Genomic DNA, 16,404 nt, shown 5'->3' on the forward strand with positions numbered 1-16,404 from the left:
AGAACACTTTTAGACTTCATGGAAAACAATGGACATCAGGATTGGAAGAGGTACTGAAATCCAAAACCTGCTATGAAGGAACTGGCTTCTGTTGCATCATGGCCTCCTCCTGATCAAAGCAACAACCTGCATTTATAAATCATTGTTAATAAAACATTCCAGAAGCAACAAACAAAATTTGACATTGAGCTAAGTATTGAAGCATTAGGGCAGTTGATTAAGATCTACCTCTCTGACCAAGATTTTATGAATTTCTTAGAGCAAGAAGGATAGATGGAGAAGTAGAGAGGTTTAGAGATAGAATTCCAGAGCTTAGGGTCTTGACAGCTGAAAGGCACAACTGTCAATGAAGGAGCGATGAAAATCAAGATTCCCAGGAGGCCAGCAGCCAATTTGAAGCATTCTATGACTAAAGGAGGTTAGAAATAGGGAGAAGTGAGCAACTGGAAGGACTTGAAGACAGAAGAGTAGGGCAGTGCCTCTTGTCATAAATAAATAGTACAGATTGATTGGGCAGGAAAGTACATTTCTTTGCTGTAATTTTTGAGAAAGTTTTAGATGCTGAAAATCAACTGAACTTCAGTATTTTATCAAACCTGTTTTAAAACAACAATCCCATGTGTCCTCACTAGCAGTTCACCCCACTTCATACATATTGAATCCAGAACTCACCGGGGATAAGATTCGTCAATTGTTAGCTCATACAAACTCTTCTTGGCTTCAGTATCATAAAGTCGAACTGTTCCAACCCCACTGCCAAGCAAAAGCTGCAAAAGAAATATAGACATTCTGAAAATACTGCTTTAGCACAACTCGCAGTTTCAATATTTAGCACCGAGGAAGACAACCGAAGTCTATTACAGAAACTAATAAACACGTTTAAAATAGTGGCCCTAGGAAGAATGGATAAATTGCAGCAAATAAACAAAGAATAATAAAAATCTTACAAAATAGAAAGGGAATCTGGCTTTCTAGGTTACCAGTCATAGAATGCCAACAACACAGGAGGGGGTCATCAAGTCTGTGCCAACTCTCCAACAGTGCATTCTATCCAGGCCCAATCCCCATAACCCCACACATTTACACCCCCCCAACCCCGCAACCCACATACTCTGGGACACTAAGGGGCAATTTAGCATGACCAATCAATCTAATCTACACATCTTTGGATTGTGGAAAGAAACTGGAGCACTTGGAGAAAACCCATGCTGAAACAGGGAGAATGTGCAGTCACCCAAGGCCAGAATTGAACCTGGCTCCCTGGCACTGTGAGGCAACAGTGCTAATAACTGTGCTGCCATCCTTTGGTGTTAATGGTATGTTAATTATATTAAGATTCACAGAGCAAGATAATTGTTAATTAAGTATTAGAGACTGCTGAGTTAGTGGATGGAAACAAACGTGAAATTCTGACTCCTTTGACAGAGCATCTTATCTGGCAGCCAGCTTAATTAAGGACCCTACACACCCCAGACATACTTTCTTCCAACTTCTTCCATTGGGAAAAAAATATAAAAATCTGAGGTCACGTACCAAACGACTCAAGAACAGCTTCTTCCCTGCTCCCATCAGACTTTTGAATGGACCTACTTTTGCACTAAACTGACCTTTCGCTACACCCTAGCTATGTCTGTATCACTACATTCTGCACTCTCCCCTTTCTTTCTCTATGAACAGTATGCTGTCTGTATAACATGCAAGCAACAATATTTTTCACTATACACTAACATATGAGAATAATAAATCACATCAAAATCCTGTGCCATTCCCTTAGCCCCATGTATTTACCACTGCTAGTCACTTTGGAAGAAATAATAGTAGGATGGAATATTATTTAAATGGTGAAAAGTTGCAGCATGCTACTGTGCAGAGGGACCTGGGGGTCCTTGTGCACGAATCGCAAAAACTCAGTCTGCAGGTGCAGCAGGTGATCAAGAAGGCGAATGGAATGTTGGCCTTTACAGCGAGGAGGATGGAATATAAAAGCAGGGAGGTCTTGCAACTGTACAAAGCACTGGTGAGGCCGCAACTGGAGTACTGTGTGCAGTTTTGGTCCCCTTGTTTGCGAAAGGATATATTGGCCTTGGAGGGAGAACAGAGAAGGTTCACCAGGCTGATACCGGAGATGAGGGGGTTATCGCTTCTCAGCCTTTTGGCTAAGATCAAGTGTAGCTTATGAGGAGAGATTGAATAGACTGGGCCTGTACTTGTTGGAGTTTAGAAGGCTGAGGGGGGATCTTATAGAGACTTACAAGATATTGAAGGGGCTAGATAGGGTAGAGGTAGACAGATTAGAAAGGAAACCAGAACTAGAAGGCACAGCCTCAAAATAAGGCGGGGGGGGAGCAGTTTAGAGTTGAGGAGGAACTTCTTCATTCAGAGGGTGGTGAATCTCTGAAATTCTCTGCCTATTGAAGTGGTGGAGGCTACCTCGTTGAATATGTTTAAATTACGGTAGATAGATTTCTGATAGACAAGGGAATTAAGGGTTATGGGGAGCAGGTGGGAAAGTGGAACTGATTCACTTCAGATCAGCCATGATCTTATTAAATGGCGGGGCAGGTTCGAAGGGCTAGATGGCCTATTCCTGCTATTTCTTATGCTAATCCCCCTAACCCACACATCTTGGGACATTATGGGACAATTTTGCAATGCCAATCCACCCAACTTGCACATTTTCAGATCGTGGAAGGAAACTGGAACATCAGAAGGGAGCCTGTTATGGAGAGAACCCGCAAACTCTAAACATGATAGTCACCAAGACTGGAATCGAACCCAGGCCCTGGTGCTATGAGGCAACAGTACTAAGAAGCCAAAGAAACATATTACCCAAATGGTGAGAATGCAGAGATATGGGATTCAGCGGGATCAAGGTGTCCTAGTGTATGAATCATAAAATGCAGATGCAGCAAGTAATTAGGAAAACTAATAGAATTAAAGACGTTTATTGCAAGGGGAATTGAAAACAAAAACAGGGAGGTTGTGCTCAACTTGTACAAGGCATTGGTGAGACCACATTTGGAATGCTGTATTAGTTTTCTTAATTAAAGAAGGATGTAAAAATGTTCGAAACAGTTCAGAGAAGATTTACTAGCCTAATTACTGGAAAGGGAGGGATACTGTAGAAGGAAAGGTTGATCAGGCTGAGCTTGTATCTGCTGGAATTTAGAAGGGCAAGGAGCTGATCTGCTTGATATATATAACTTCCTGAGAGGGACTGACAAGGTGGATGTGAATAGGATGTTTTCTCTTGTGGGAGAATCTTGAACTAGGGGCCGCTGTTTAAAAATAAGGTGTCACCCATTTCAGACAGATGAGAAGAATTTTTTTCCTCATTATAATTCCCTTCATCAAAAAGCAGTGGAAGCATAATTTTTGAAATATTTTATATTTTTTGAGGCAGAGGTAGATAGATTCTTGATAAATAAGATGGTGAAATGTTATCAGGGTTTGGGGGAACGTGTTTACTGTCAGAATAAAGTCAAATGGTGAAGCAGACTCAAGGGTCCAAATGGTCAACTCCTGCTCCTAATTCTTATGTTTAATGAGTTATACGAAATAACAAAAATTCTTTGCTCCTTGTTTGTTTCATATTGATTTAAATACGTTATGAAGTTTTTCTTGAAAGAATGTGGGTTAACGTGGGTCAATTATACTGTTAAGATGCACAGGTGAAGAAGGACAGTGATAATTAAGTACCTAGATCATAGAACCCCACAGTGCAGAAAGAGGCCCTTCGGCCCATCGAGTCTGCACTGAACATAATCCCACCCAGGCCCTAACCCCATATTCCTACATATTATACCCACTAATCCCTCTAACCTACACATCCCTGGACACAGTGGCAATTTCTTAGCAGGGCCAATTAACCTAGCCCACACATCTTTGAAGTGCGGAAGGAAACCGGAGCATCCGGAGGAAACCCACGCAGACATGAGGAGAATGTGCAAATGCAAACTCCACACAGACAGTGACCCGAGCCGGGCATTTATAAAGAAAGATTGCTGGGTTACTGGGTAGGAAGCAGGCATATATAATGATGCACTCTGTGAATAAAATTATCAAGAACAGTATAGTGTCTACTTCCATATTTCACCAACTAGCTTGGGATTGAAATAACAAACGACTCTGCTTATTCATTAAGCTCATGTATAATAATAAAATGGGTTTAAGAGACAGACACTTATACAAAGCATGCAGTGAAAACCTTTGGGAACACACAGGGCCAGTTTAGTGGGGAAGAAGTTCAGTCTTGAGGTGGAATTGGTCTGAAACGTACTTGAGCAATTAATACAAAGAACAAAAACAGCCTGGGAAACAGGCCCTTCGGCCCAACGAGCCCGCGCCGCCATTTTAACATTACCAGTCCCCCCCCTACACCCATGACCCCTATCCATTGTTTTATGGCAATCCACATTGAGGGAAACTAATTTAGGGACTATTTATTACTTCCAGTCAGCCTAATAGCACATCTTTGGGGTGTGGGAGGAAACTGGAGCACCTGGAGAAAACCCATGCAAGCATTGGGAGAATGCGCAAACTCCCATAGACACTGGCCCAAATCCATGTGTCTGCACAGCAAACAGTTATAGTCACTGAGCTGTCATGTTGCCCAGCATCTGGTCCAGTTTAAGCACGCACTAACTACATGAAGCACTAGGCCACTCTTGAACATTCAAGAGCAGCCCAAGTACGACCCATCGCGTGTATGCCCCTCGTTGGACAACAAGGCGGACCGACTTAAAACTTGTGAATTAAAAGAGAAAAACATTATTATCATATTATCAAACATTATTACCAGGGACGTCCCAATGCTAATGAACCTTATTTAAAACAATCTCCTATATCCTCCCATCTCCAACCCACTCATGTGCCTGTCTAAGTTACTCTTAAACAACTCCAGTGTGCCTGCCTCCACACCTTACTTGGCAGAGCATTCCATACCCCCACTACCCTCTGCGTGAAAAACCTCCCTCTAATATCTGTGTTATACCTCTCCCCCCTCACCTTAAGCCCATGGCCCCTCATACTGTGTGTCTCTAACATAGAGTAAACAGAGGTAAGCTATTTCCTATCTATACCCTTCATAATCTTACATACCTCTATTAGATTTCCCCTCAGTCGCCGTCTTTCAAGGGAAAACAGCCCCAATTTGCTCAATCTTTCCTCATAACCCAGTCCTTCCATACCAAGCAACATCCTGGTAAACCTCCTCTGCACTCTCCAGAGTCTCCACATCCTTCCGGTAGTAAGGCGACCAGAACTGGATGCAGTACTCTAAATGCGGCCTAACCAACATTCTGTACAACTGCAACATTAGACTCCAGCTCTTATATTCTATACCCCTTCCTATAAAGGCTAACATACCATAGGCTTTCTTCACAACCTTCTCCACTTGTACTGCCACCTTCAAAGACTTGTGCACTTGCATCCCCAGGTCTCGCTGCGTTTCTATACTCTTTATCATACAACTCCCCCCTACATTATTCCGGCCAAAATGCATCACCTCACATTTATCCGGATTAAACTCCTGTAACTCCCTCCCTAATAGCACTGTGGATATACCTATTCTACAAGGACTATAATGGTTCAAGAAGGTAGCTCACAACCAATAGGGATGGGCAATAAAAATTGGCCTAGGTAGTAAAGCTCACGTTCCTGGGATAAAAAAGTGACGTGTTTCATTCATTAAATTTCAAAAGGAAGCAATTCAATTCCAATTTCGTTTATAGTGCTAAGTTGTGCGAATCATGCATGCCAAAAGCTGAAGGCATGGGTGTTGATGAAAAGGGAGGGTGCTTTGTGCAAGAGGCCAGTATTGGAAGAATAAGAGTTCAGGGAGGGGTTGGAGAGGATTCTGGGCTTCAAAGGTTTAGAAGATAGTAGGAACAGACAAAGCTATGAAGAAATTTAAGCACAAAGATGAAGATTTTAAATTTCGAGGTATTACAGAAAGAGGTTAACAAATACAAAATGAATGGGATTTGTGCAAATTAGGATGTGGGAGCAGAGTTACAAATGAGTCTAAGTTTAGCAAAGGTGAAGAATGGGAGGCAAGCCAGTAAAACAATGGCGTAGTCAAATCTGGAGGTGACAAAGGCATGGGTGAGCTTGTTGAGCAGCTGATGCAAGGGTGCAGGTGTGTGATATTATCAAGCTAGACGTTCATGGCCTAAACAATAAGATACAGTATTGGAAGGTTCAACTCAGCAGAAAGGATGTTGAGGTTATGAGCAGTCCAGACAGTAGAAAATGAGACCACGAAGCTATCAAATCATGATAAGAACCCAGCTGATTTAATCGGGTAGCAAGTCTCCCATCCTTTCTCAGTTTAAGTGCAACGTGTAGGGTTACAGGGAGAAGGAACTAGGTGAAATGCATGTTCCAAGATGAATGATGGGCCAAGTGGATCCTTCGGCACTGTGTCATTTCTGATTTTGTCTGACTTGAAAAGGCCAGAAAAGAAATGGCTCCAAAGGTACCAAGAAAGACCCGAGTAAAAGCCAAAATAGGGCAAGAATAAGTTCCTTAGTGATGAAGCAAGTTCACCTCTGATACCAGCATCTCTTCCAACGTGAATGATACTTTCAAACGCATTGTAGCTGAGCCCTCCTAGATGAATCATTAGAACAATCGCAAAGCCTTGCTGCCAGGAGATCTACATTGCTAGGCACCTCCAGATATCCAAGTAACTGACCAAGCAGGCTGTTCCAGAAGAGACAAAGGTGCTGACCAATTTCACCAGCTCCAGCAACAAGCAGCTTTATCGCATTCAAATGACCCATGGTGCTTCACAGAAGCCGTATAAAATTAAGTACACTGATGACAGCGTGAATGAGGTTTCAGTAGCAGATGAGTTCAGGCAAGGGAACAATTAAACAATGTAACAGGGCAGCACAGTGGCTAGCACTGGTGCTTCTCAGTGCCAGGGATCAAGATTCAATTCTGGCCTTGAGTGACTTACTGTGGCATTTGCACATTCTCCCTGTGCCTGCGTGGGCTTCCTCCTGGTGCTCCAGTTTCCTCCCACAGAACATAAGAAATAGGAGCAGGAGTAGGCCATCTAGCCCTTCGAGCCTGCCCCGCCATTCAATAAGATCATGGCTGATCTGTCGTGGCTCAGTTCCACTTTCCCGCCCTCTCCCCATAACCCTTAATCCTCTCGCTTATCAAAAACCCATCAACCCACGTCTTAAAAATATTGAGCAAGGCAGCCTCCACCACTTCAACGGGCAGAGAATTCCAGAGATTCACCACCCTTTGAGTGAAGAAGTTCCTCCTCAACTCCGTTCTAAACTGCTCCCCCTTTTATCTTGAGGCTGTGCCCCCTAGTCCTACTGTCCTTTCTGAGCGGGAAGAGTCTCTCCACCTCTATCCTATTCATCATCTTATATGTCTCAATGAGATCTCCCCTCATTCTTCTAAACTCTAACGAGTACAAGCCTAGTTTATTCAGCCTCTCCTCATAGCTCAACCCCCTCAACTCCGGCATCAGCCTAGTAAACCTCCTCTGCACTCCCTCCAAGGCCAAAATATCCTTGCGTAAGTGCGGCGACCAAAACTGCACACAGTACTCCAGCTGCGGCCTCACCAGTGCCCTATACAGCTGCAGCAAGACCTCCCTACTTTTATATTCAATCCCCCCTCGCTATGAAGGCCAGCATCCCATTCGCCTTCCTGACCACCTGCTGCACCTGCAGGCTGGGTTTTTGCGACTCATGCACAAGGACCCTGAGGTCCCCCTGCACCGTCGCCTGCTGCAGTTTTTCGCCACGTAAGTAATAGTCCTTCCTACCAAAGTGGACCACTTCGCGCTTGCCAACATTAAATTCCATTTGCCAGTTTCTGGCCCATTCGCCCAGCCTATCTAAATCCTTCTGCAGACTCTCCACACCCTCCGTGCAATTTGCCGTTCCACCAATCTTGGTGTCATCAGCAAATTTCGACACCATACACTCAGTTCCCTCCTCCAGATCATCTATATAAATGGTAAATAGCTGAGGCCCCAGCACCGACCCCTGGGGCACTCCACTAGTCACCAACCGCCAATCCGAATAGCACCCATTGACCCCCACTCTCTGCCTCCTATTTGACAGCCAATCCTCTATCCACGCTAACACCCTACCCCCCCTTACCTTCTGCAATAACCTCTTGTGAGGTACCTTGTCAAACACCTTCTGAAAATCAAGAACGACCACATCCACCGGCTCTCCTCTATCCACCGCCCTAGACACATCCTCATAGAACTCCAATAAATTTGTCAGACACGACTTCCCCTTAACGAAACCGTGCTGCGTCTGCTCTATCAAGCAATTCCCCTCAAGATGCCTCGCTATTTCCTCCTTGATGATGGATTCTAACATTTTACCTACAACAGACATTAAACTAACCGGCCTACAATTCCCTGCCTTTTGCCTGCCACCCTTCTTAAACAACGGCTAAAGATGTGCAGGTTAGGTGGATTTGCCATGCTACATTGCCCTTTAGTGTTGCAGGATGTGAGGGTTGGGGGATTAGCAGATTATAGGAATAGGGTGGGGAAAGGGGCTGGGTAAGGTACCTCGTCAGAGTGTCAGTGCAGACTGGATGGACTGAACGGCCTTCTGTAAAAGTTAGTTAATTTCCTAGTCACAAATCGGCTTACATTAACAGTGCAATGAAGTTACTGTGAAAATCCCTGAGTCGCCACACTCTGGCACCAGCTCGGGTACACTGACAGGGGATTTAGCACAGCCAATCCACCTAACCTGTACATCTTTGGACTATGGGAGGAAACCAGAGCACTGGAGGAAACCCATGCAGATACGGGGAGAATGTACAGACTCCACACAGACAGTAATCCAAGCCGGGAATCAAACCTGGGTCCTCGGCACTGTGAGGCACCAGTGCTAACTACTGTGCCACCATGCCGCCTTGTAGGGATTCCATGATACAGGCAATGAAATGGTCTTAATGATGGCGAGAGACTGGAACCTTAGGATAAAATTCCACAATTACTTGAAAAATTACATAATGCTATGGGTACAGAAATTGAGATAATGGAGATTAGTACAGTAATCAGTACACACCACACTGAACATACCATAGCTTACTACAGAAACTAGTACACAGCTGCACTGAACACGCTGTAGGGTTAGTACAGTAATCAATACACAGCTACATTGAGCACTCTGCAAATACAGTAACTTGTACACAGCTATAGTGCATAAAGTATAGGAATAGTGAAAATGATTGTTCTGACCATAATGGAGGCAACAGCAGGTAGACGAACAGTTTTAACATTTCAGTCACAATGGATAAATTGCACTCACTTTAGTTTAGCTGCTCTTTCTGTTCTAATCCCCTTTAGTTTGGGAGAGCAAGTGTAGTTGTCTCATAACACTGGAACAACTCAGCATTTTCCTGAAGGATTATGTAAAATAGGCGACTTCTCTACAAATATTACATTTAAATGGCATCAAAGAAATGAAAGATTTACATTTGTGGAGTTACAGGTCATCCCAAAGTGTCAATCTTTTGTCACTCTTATAATGTAGGAAGCATAGCAGTAAATTTACAAACAGCAAGTTCCCATAAACAGCAATATGATAATAGCTGGGTAATCTATTTGTGATGTTGATTGAGGAATGAATATTGACCAAGGCATGGAGGATAATTCCCCTACTCATCTACAAAATGTTACCATGGGATCTTTCACCCAAGAGGATAGAAGGGGCTTCAATTTAACACCTCATTTAAAAGATAGCATCTCCAACATTGCAGCAGTCTTTCAGTACGGCACTGGAATGTCAGCCTAGTTTATTGTGCTCAAGTGGAACTTGAAGCCATGCTTTCTGATCCAAAGACTGCTATGAACTAACTACGAGTGACATTAGATTAGCCAGATCTCAAATGGTGTCATTGTAAGGATTTTGCTCTTAACGCTTTCCGAAACAGACAAATCACTTCAGTTTGGCTGCATTCGTAGGTTTTCCATTGCGTGGTTTAAATTTCTGCTGTTTTTCCCATGCTGTAAATATTTCTCAAAGAATATTAATCTGAATCTTCAGATTCCATTCACCAATAAAAATTTTAATTTAAACTCAGAGTTAAAACATGAGCACCCATGCTACCAGGACTTGATGCTTCGAGCTGTGAGAGAGAGGCTGGATAGACTGGGACTTTATCTCTGGAGCGGAGGTGATTTCAGGGTGATCTTACAGAGATCTATTAAATAATGAGGGTCATAGGTCAGCTAGATAGTCAGTTTCTTTTCCCAAAGGTAGGGGAGTCTAAAACTAGAGGGTACAGATTTAAGGTGAAAAGGGAGAGGCGCAATTTTTTCAAATAGAGGGTGGTGTCTGGAACGAGCTGCCAGAGGCAGTTGTTGAGGTGGGTACAATTTTGTCTTTTAAAAAACACTTAAGACAGTTACATGGTACGATGGGTATAGAGGGATATGGGCCAACTGCGGGCTACTGGGACTAGCTTAGTGGTAAAAATTGGGCAGTATGGACAAATTGGGTTAAAAGGGCCTATTTCCATGCTGTAAGCCTCTATAACCCATTATGTTTAAACCAGCAGCAATAGATAGTGGCATACACTCAATACTCTGTCAAGCTTTGGAGAGAGTATTAAAGAAGGTTCACCAGGATGTTGCCTGGTCTCAAGGGGGTTGGCTATAAGGAGAGGTTGAATAAACTAGGATTGTTTTCACTTTAAGATGGGGGCTATGGGGAGACCTGATAGAGTCTACAAAATTATGAGAGGCATACACAGGATGGATAGTGAAAGGTTTTTTCCAAGGGTGGAAGTGTCAAATTACAAGGGGGTACAGGTTCAAGGAGAGGGGGGGGAAGATTAAGGGAAGTGTGCGGGGGAGGTTTTTCACACAGACAGTATTGGATACCTGGAATGCATTGTCACAGAATGTGGAACATTGGCAACATTTGAGAGACATCTGGATGAATACATGAATAGGGAGGAAATAGAGGGGTACAAACCGAATAAGGACAGAGATTGTATTTTTTGTTAGTTAGGGCATCATGATTGGCACAGGTTAGGAGGGCCAAAGAGTTTGTTCCTATGCTGTATGTCTTTTTGTTCTTTGCTCTACAGCCCCACAAGGAAGTAGCAGTTTAGTGATTGTAATTATATTTCCTAGCACAGCACTTCACCCTGAGCTGTTGGCTTCTCATCAGAATGCCATCCTGCTACTCTTGACACACTGTAATACTCTGTTGTCATGTTTCCTTATCAATTTGTCCTGCATGTCACATTACTTCACCAATGTCTCTTCCCATTAACTTCGGATGAAAATTCTGAAACAGCACTTGTGAGAAATATCCAGATTGAGTAGATTGTTCCTCACCAATCGATCTGGTTTGGTGGCCCACTCCAAGGAAAGCAGCTGTGATTTGGACATTATGGTAGCCTTAGTTTGCATGGTAGGGTTAAATGCCCACACTTTAACCACTCCATCAACATCCAGACTGGCGACTCTCCTACCAGAGCAATCCACCCTAAATCAATAACAAGAGACACACTTTCAAAACGGGTGCATTAGCCAGAGACCACAATTAGCTTAATCTCACTGTAATTTACTGAATCGGCAACTTCCTCCTTACCTAGAGCTGGTGTCCAAAGGCACCAACACTAATGCCTCTCAACACTGTTTAAGTACAAGAAAACTAAATCTAAAAGCCAAGAGAAATGTAGTTAGTTGTAGGACTGGTTTAGATATCATTTTATTCAACCATTGGCAAAAGGAGTCATAAAATATCTATGAATCTGTGATCAGTAATTTTTCTTTGTATTAAGCCAAGATTTCACCACTACAGGCTGTTGCGAAAAGCCTGTAGAAATTGTTAAACAATGTGGGAAGCCACAGTTTTATTTTACTTTTAACTCATCTTTTTTAGGTCTAAGATTTGCATAACATTTTCTATGGTATACTTTTATTAACATTTTCACACTGGATAAATCTTGAAGCTTACTTGTGCTGGGACATATCATGTTATAAGGATACAAATTGCTGAGATGTGTTATGCACATTCCGAACTAATCTTGGCAAAGACCCAAAGACAGCCCTCGCCTCATGCACAACACAAGGTCAGAAGTTAGAACCAATTAGTGTCAGCCACCTTGTGAATGTGAATAGGCACTCCCCGGGAAACGTAATAATGCTGTGTAAGAACACAGAGGTTAGGTAAATTGGCGCAAGACTGGAGACCCCTAGTGGATCGAAGATTGGCAACATCTTGACTGTAAGACCGAGAGCACCATGTGCGCATGCGCAGAGCGAAAGGGGCGCACATAACATAAGAAGTAGGAGCAGGAGTAGGCCATCTAGCCCTTCGAGCCTGCCCTGCCATTCAATAAGATCATGTCAAATAGGAGGCAGAGAGTGGGGGTTAATGGTGCTATTCGGATTGGCGGTTGGTGACTAGTGGAGTGCCCCAGGGGTCGGTGCTGGGGCCTCAGCTATTTACCATTTATATAGATGATCTAGACGAGGGAACCGAGTGTATGGTGTCAATTTGCTGATGACACCAAGATTGGTGGAACGGCAAATTGCGCGGAGGGTGTGGAGAGTCTGCAGAAGGATCTAGATAGGCTGGGCGAATGGGCCAGGAAATGGCAAATGGAATTTAATGTTGGCAAGTGCGAGGTGGTCCACTTTGGTAGGAATAATGGTAGGAAGGACTACTACTTACGTGGCGAAAAGCTGCAGCAGGTGACAGTGCAGAGGGACCTCGGGGTCCTTGTGCATGAGTCACAAAAACCCAGCCTGCAGGTGGTCAGGAAGGCTAATGGGATGCTGGCCTTCATAGCGAGGGGGGATTGAATATAAAAGTAGGGAGGTCTTGCTGCAGCTGTATAGGGCATTGGTGAGGCCGTAGCTGGAGTACTGTGTGCAGTTTTGGTCGCCGCACTTACGCAAGGATATTTTGGCCTTGGAGGGAGTGCAGAGGAGGTTTACTAGGCTGATACCGGAGTTGAGGGGGTTGAGCTATGAGCAAAGGCTGAATAAACTACGCTTGTACTCGTTAGAGTTTAGAAGAATGAGGGGAGATCTCATTGAGACATATAAGATGATGAATGGGATGGATAGGATAGAGGTGGAGAGACTCTTCCCGCTCAGAATGGACAGTAGGACTAGGGGGCACAGCCTCAAGATAAAGGGGGGGACGGTTTAGAACGGAGTTGAGGAGGAACTTCTTCACTCAAAGGGTGGTGAATCTCTGGAATTCTCTGCCCGTTGAAGTGGTGGAGGCTGCCTCGCTAAATATTTTTAAGACGCAGTTTGATGGGTTTTTGATAAGCGAGGGGATTAAGGGTTATGGGGAGAGGGCGGGAATGTGGAACTGAGCCACGACAGATCAGCCATGATCTTATCGAATGGCGGGGCAGGCTCGAAGGGCTTGATGGCCTACTCCTGCTCCTATTTCTTATGTTCGTATGTTTTATGTTCTGAAGTGGCTCAGTTCCACTTTCCTGCTTTCTCCCCATAACCCTTAATTCCCTTGCCTACCAAAAACCTATCTACCCGTGACTTAAATATATTTAGTGAGGTAGCCTCCACCACTTCAACGGGCAGAGAATTCCAGGGATTCACCACCCTTTGAGTGAAGAAGTTCCACCTCAACTCTGTTCTAAACTGCTCCCCCCATTATCTTGAGGCTGTGCCCTCTAGTCCTGCTGTCCTTTCTGAGCGGGAAGAATCTCTGTACCTCTACCCTATCCATCCTCTTCATTATCTTATACGTCTCTATCAGATCCCCCCTCACCCTTCTAAACTCCAACAAGTACAGACCCAGTCTATTTAGTCTCGCTTCATAGTCCAACCCCCTCATCTCCGGTATCAGCCTAGTGAACCTCCTCTGCACTCCCTACAAGGCCAAAATATCCTTGTGCAAGTGCGGTGACCAAAACTGCACACAGTATTCCAGCTGCGGCCTCACCAGTGCCCTGTACAGTTGCAGCAAGACCTCCCTGCTTTTATATTCTATCCCCCTCGCTATAAAGGCCAGCATCCCATTCGCCTTCTTGATCACCTGCTGCACCTGCAGACTGGGTTTTTGCGACTCATGCACAAGGACCCCCAGGTCCCTCTGCACCGTAGCACGCTGCAGCATTTCACCCTTTAAATAGTAATCCCTCCTACTATTATTCCTGCAAAAGTGGATAACCTCACACTTGCTAACATTGTACTCCATGAAGGGGGGGGGAAGGGGGAGCCGGGGGAAGGGGGAGCAAGGGGGGGGAGCAAGGGGGGGGGGGGGAGGGGAAGGGGAAGCAAGGGGAAGGGGGAGGGGAAGGGGAAGGGGAAGGGGGAGGGGGAGGGGAAGGGGGAGGGGAAGCAAGGGGAAGGGGGAGGGGAAGGGGAAGGGGGAGGGGAAGGGGAAGGGGAAGCAAGGGGAAGGGGGGGGAAGGGGAAGGGGGGGGAAGGGGAAGGGGGGGGAAGGGGAAGGGGGGGAAAGGGGAAGGGGGGGGAAGGGGAAGGGGGGGGAAGGGGAAGGGGGGGGAAAGGGGAAGGGAGCCAGGTGGCGTACCGAGAGCAAAGGTGGAGGGGGAGGGCGAGGCTCAATGAGGGGGAAGGGGGGAGGAGGGGGGGGGAAGGGGGGAGGAGGGGGGGGAAGGGGGGAGGAGGGGGGGGGGAAGGGGGGAGGAGGGGGGGAGCGAGACCGTGTGCGCCAGAGGGGCGAGACTGCACGTGCCAGAGAGAAAGAAAGCACACACAAAAGTGTGTGCGACTGAAAAGCTGGTATACATTTTGAATAATCTCCTAATCAACTCTTAGAATTTACGGACCAAGCGTTAGTGGATTCTTGAACCTAACAACAAGATCCAGTCATTTTAGCATGGTAGGCTGCTGTACAGGCAAACTATTTTCTGTTACTGTTCCATAGCTTGATGCAGTTGTCTGACTACTTGTCATTCAGGCCCTGTACAGAATGTCAGTTATGAGGCAGAATTTCAGAACTCAAGTCAAGCTATTAAAAAGCATGCAATAAACTGATACACAACTCTGCATCTGACTCCCCTACACATACCCCCTCCTCACCACTCACCCACAATACATAATGGAGGAGTGATGCTCTGCATATTCCTCCTGACTCAATACTATGAAAGGCTGCTCATTCCCTTGTTCCAGGCTGCACTTGGCTAGTTTTGTAGGAGAGTCCACAGCCATCTCAGGGCTGCTGGGAATATCCATCTCAGCACTGCTAGTTTCTGTTCTTTTCTCCAGACCCTACATAAAAGGAAAAAAACAAAATAGTGATGTTTTAACTTGCTGCAATCAGGTATTTGAGAAGTAGTTTACAATTTATGGATGATTAAATAACTTCTTAAACCCTCAGAGGCTAACGCAACTACTTCAACAATAGGAACTTATAGTCAAATCGAAAGTTCATTTCTATTCTGAGTGAGGCACTCTCAGCCGGGGCAACAGACATTAAGTAGCTTCACTGCTCAAAATTCAGACAAAACTGCCTCTCATCACTCGAGCCAGCAGCATTTACCTAAGCAGGGTTAGATTTGGCTATAACAGTCTCTATGAATAGCACATAGGCACTTTCTGTTGATCATTCATGCATGAATAGCTAACAGAGGATTGTGTGAATGTGTCAAGCGGAAACTCACTGGGACCAGCCCCTTCAGAAGCAGACTTGAGAAGTGCAGCAATTTGAATCTGTTGCCACATTATAAAAATATCACATCAATTTTGTAAATCAATAGAAAACTTCCACAATTGTGTTACCAACTTTCAAGGGTAATGGAATGCTGAACAGTAGTTTAGGGCTGTCAGAACCCTCATTGTGAGACAGCCAAGTGCCATCAACCTTTATGTGGGGCTGAATCTAAACCCAGCCTGAGGACAGCTTGTTGACTCCCTGACTGGCATACCAAATCTGTTACGGGACTCAAGATTTCTTCAAAACTTCTCAATGGCAAATATTTTACAAAAGAGCTCCTGTTAGATTACATTCAGTTATCCTGACCACCCGCTCTTGGATCAATCTGCCTCTTACCTGTGCAGTGTATTTGGACAAGAGCTCCTTCCGTTCTTTTTCATGATCTAGTACCTTTCTCTGTCGCTGCTGCACCATGTTGGGATCTCTCTCATGGTCTTGTACCTTCTTCTGTCGCTGCTGCACTGTGTTGGCGTCAGCAGCAGTGCTCACTAGCACTTTCCCCTCTTTGGGGGATGAACTCTCTTTACTTTTATTGGTCTGAACAACAGAACCAGAATCATAAGAGTCATACAGTGCACAAGAGGCCCATCAAGTTTATACCGACCCCACAATCTCACCCAGACCCTATCCCCATGCATTTATCCTAGCTAGTCCCCTGACACTAAGGGACAATTCAACATGGCCAATCTATCTAACCCGCAAATCTTTGGACTGTGTGAGGAAA

General features: G+C 44.8%; 1 protein-coding gene across 4 annotated transcripts in view; it reads right to left on the minus strand.

Annotated features, from left to right (window-relative positions):
* Positions 1 to 16,404, minus strand: part of wdr91 (WD repeat domain 91) — a 57,965-nt gene that overhangs the window by 23,202 nt on the left and 18,359 nt on the right. For all 4 annotated transcript variants that reach the window (XM_080190592.1, XM_080190589.1, XM_080190591.1 and 1 more), the window contains 4 exons: positions 16,017 to 16,217; positions 15,054 to 15,235; positions 11,351 to 11,501; positions 673 to 767 (listed from right to left, as the gene is read on the minus strand). In XM_080190592.1, coding sequence (XP_080046718.1) covers positions 673 to 767; positions 11,351 to 11,501; positions 15,054 to 15,235; positions 16,017 to 16,217 — 629 coding nt within the window. The remainder of the gene's footprint in view (positions 1 to 672; positions 768 to 11,350; positions 11,502 to 15,053; positions 15,236 to 16,016; positions 16,218 to 16,404) is intronic.

The sequence above is a fragment of the Carcharhinus amblyrhynchos genome, chromosome 6, assembly GCF_965287045.1.
Source record: "Carcharhinus amblyrhynchos chromosome 6, sCarAmb.v2.hapA, whole genome shotgun sequence".
Classification (NCBI taxonomy): Eukaryota; Metazoa; Chordata; class Chondrichthyes; order Carcharhiniformes; family Carcharhinidae; genus Carcharhinus; species Carcharhinus amblyrhynchos.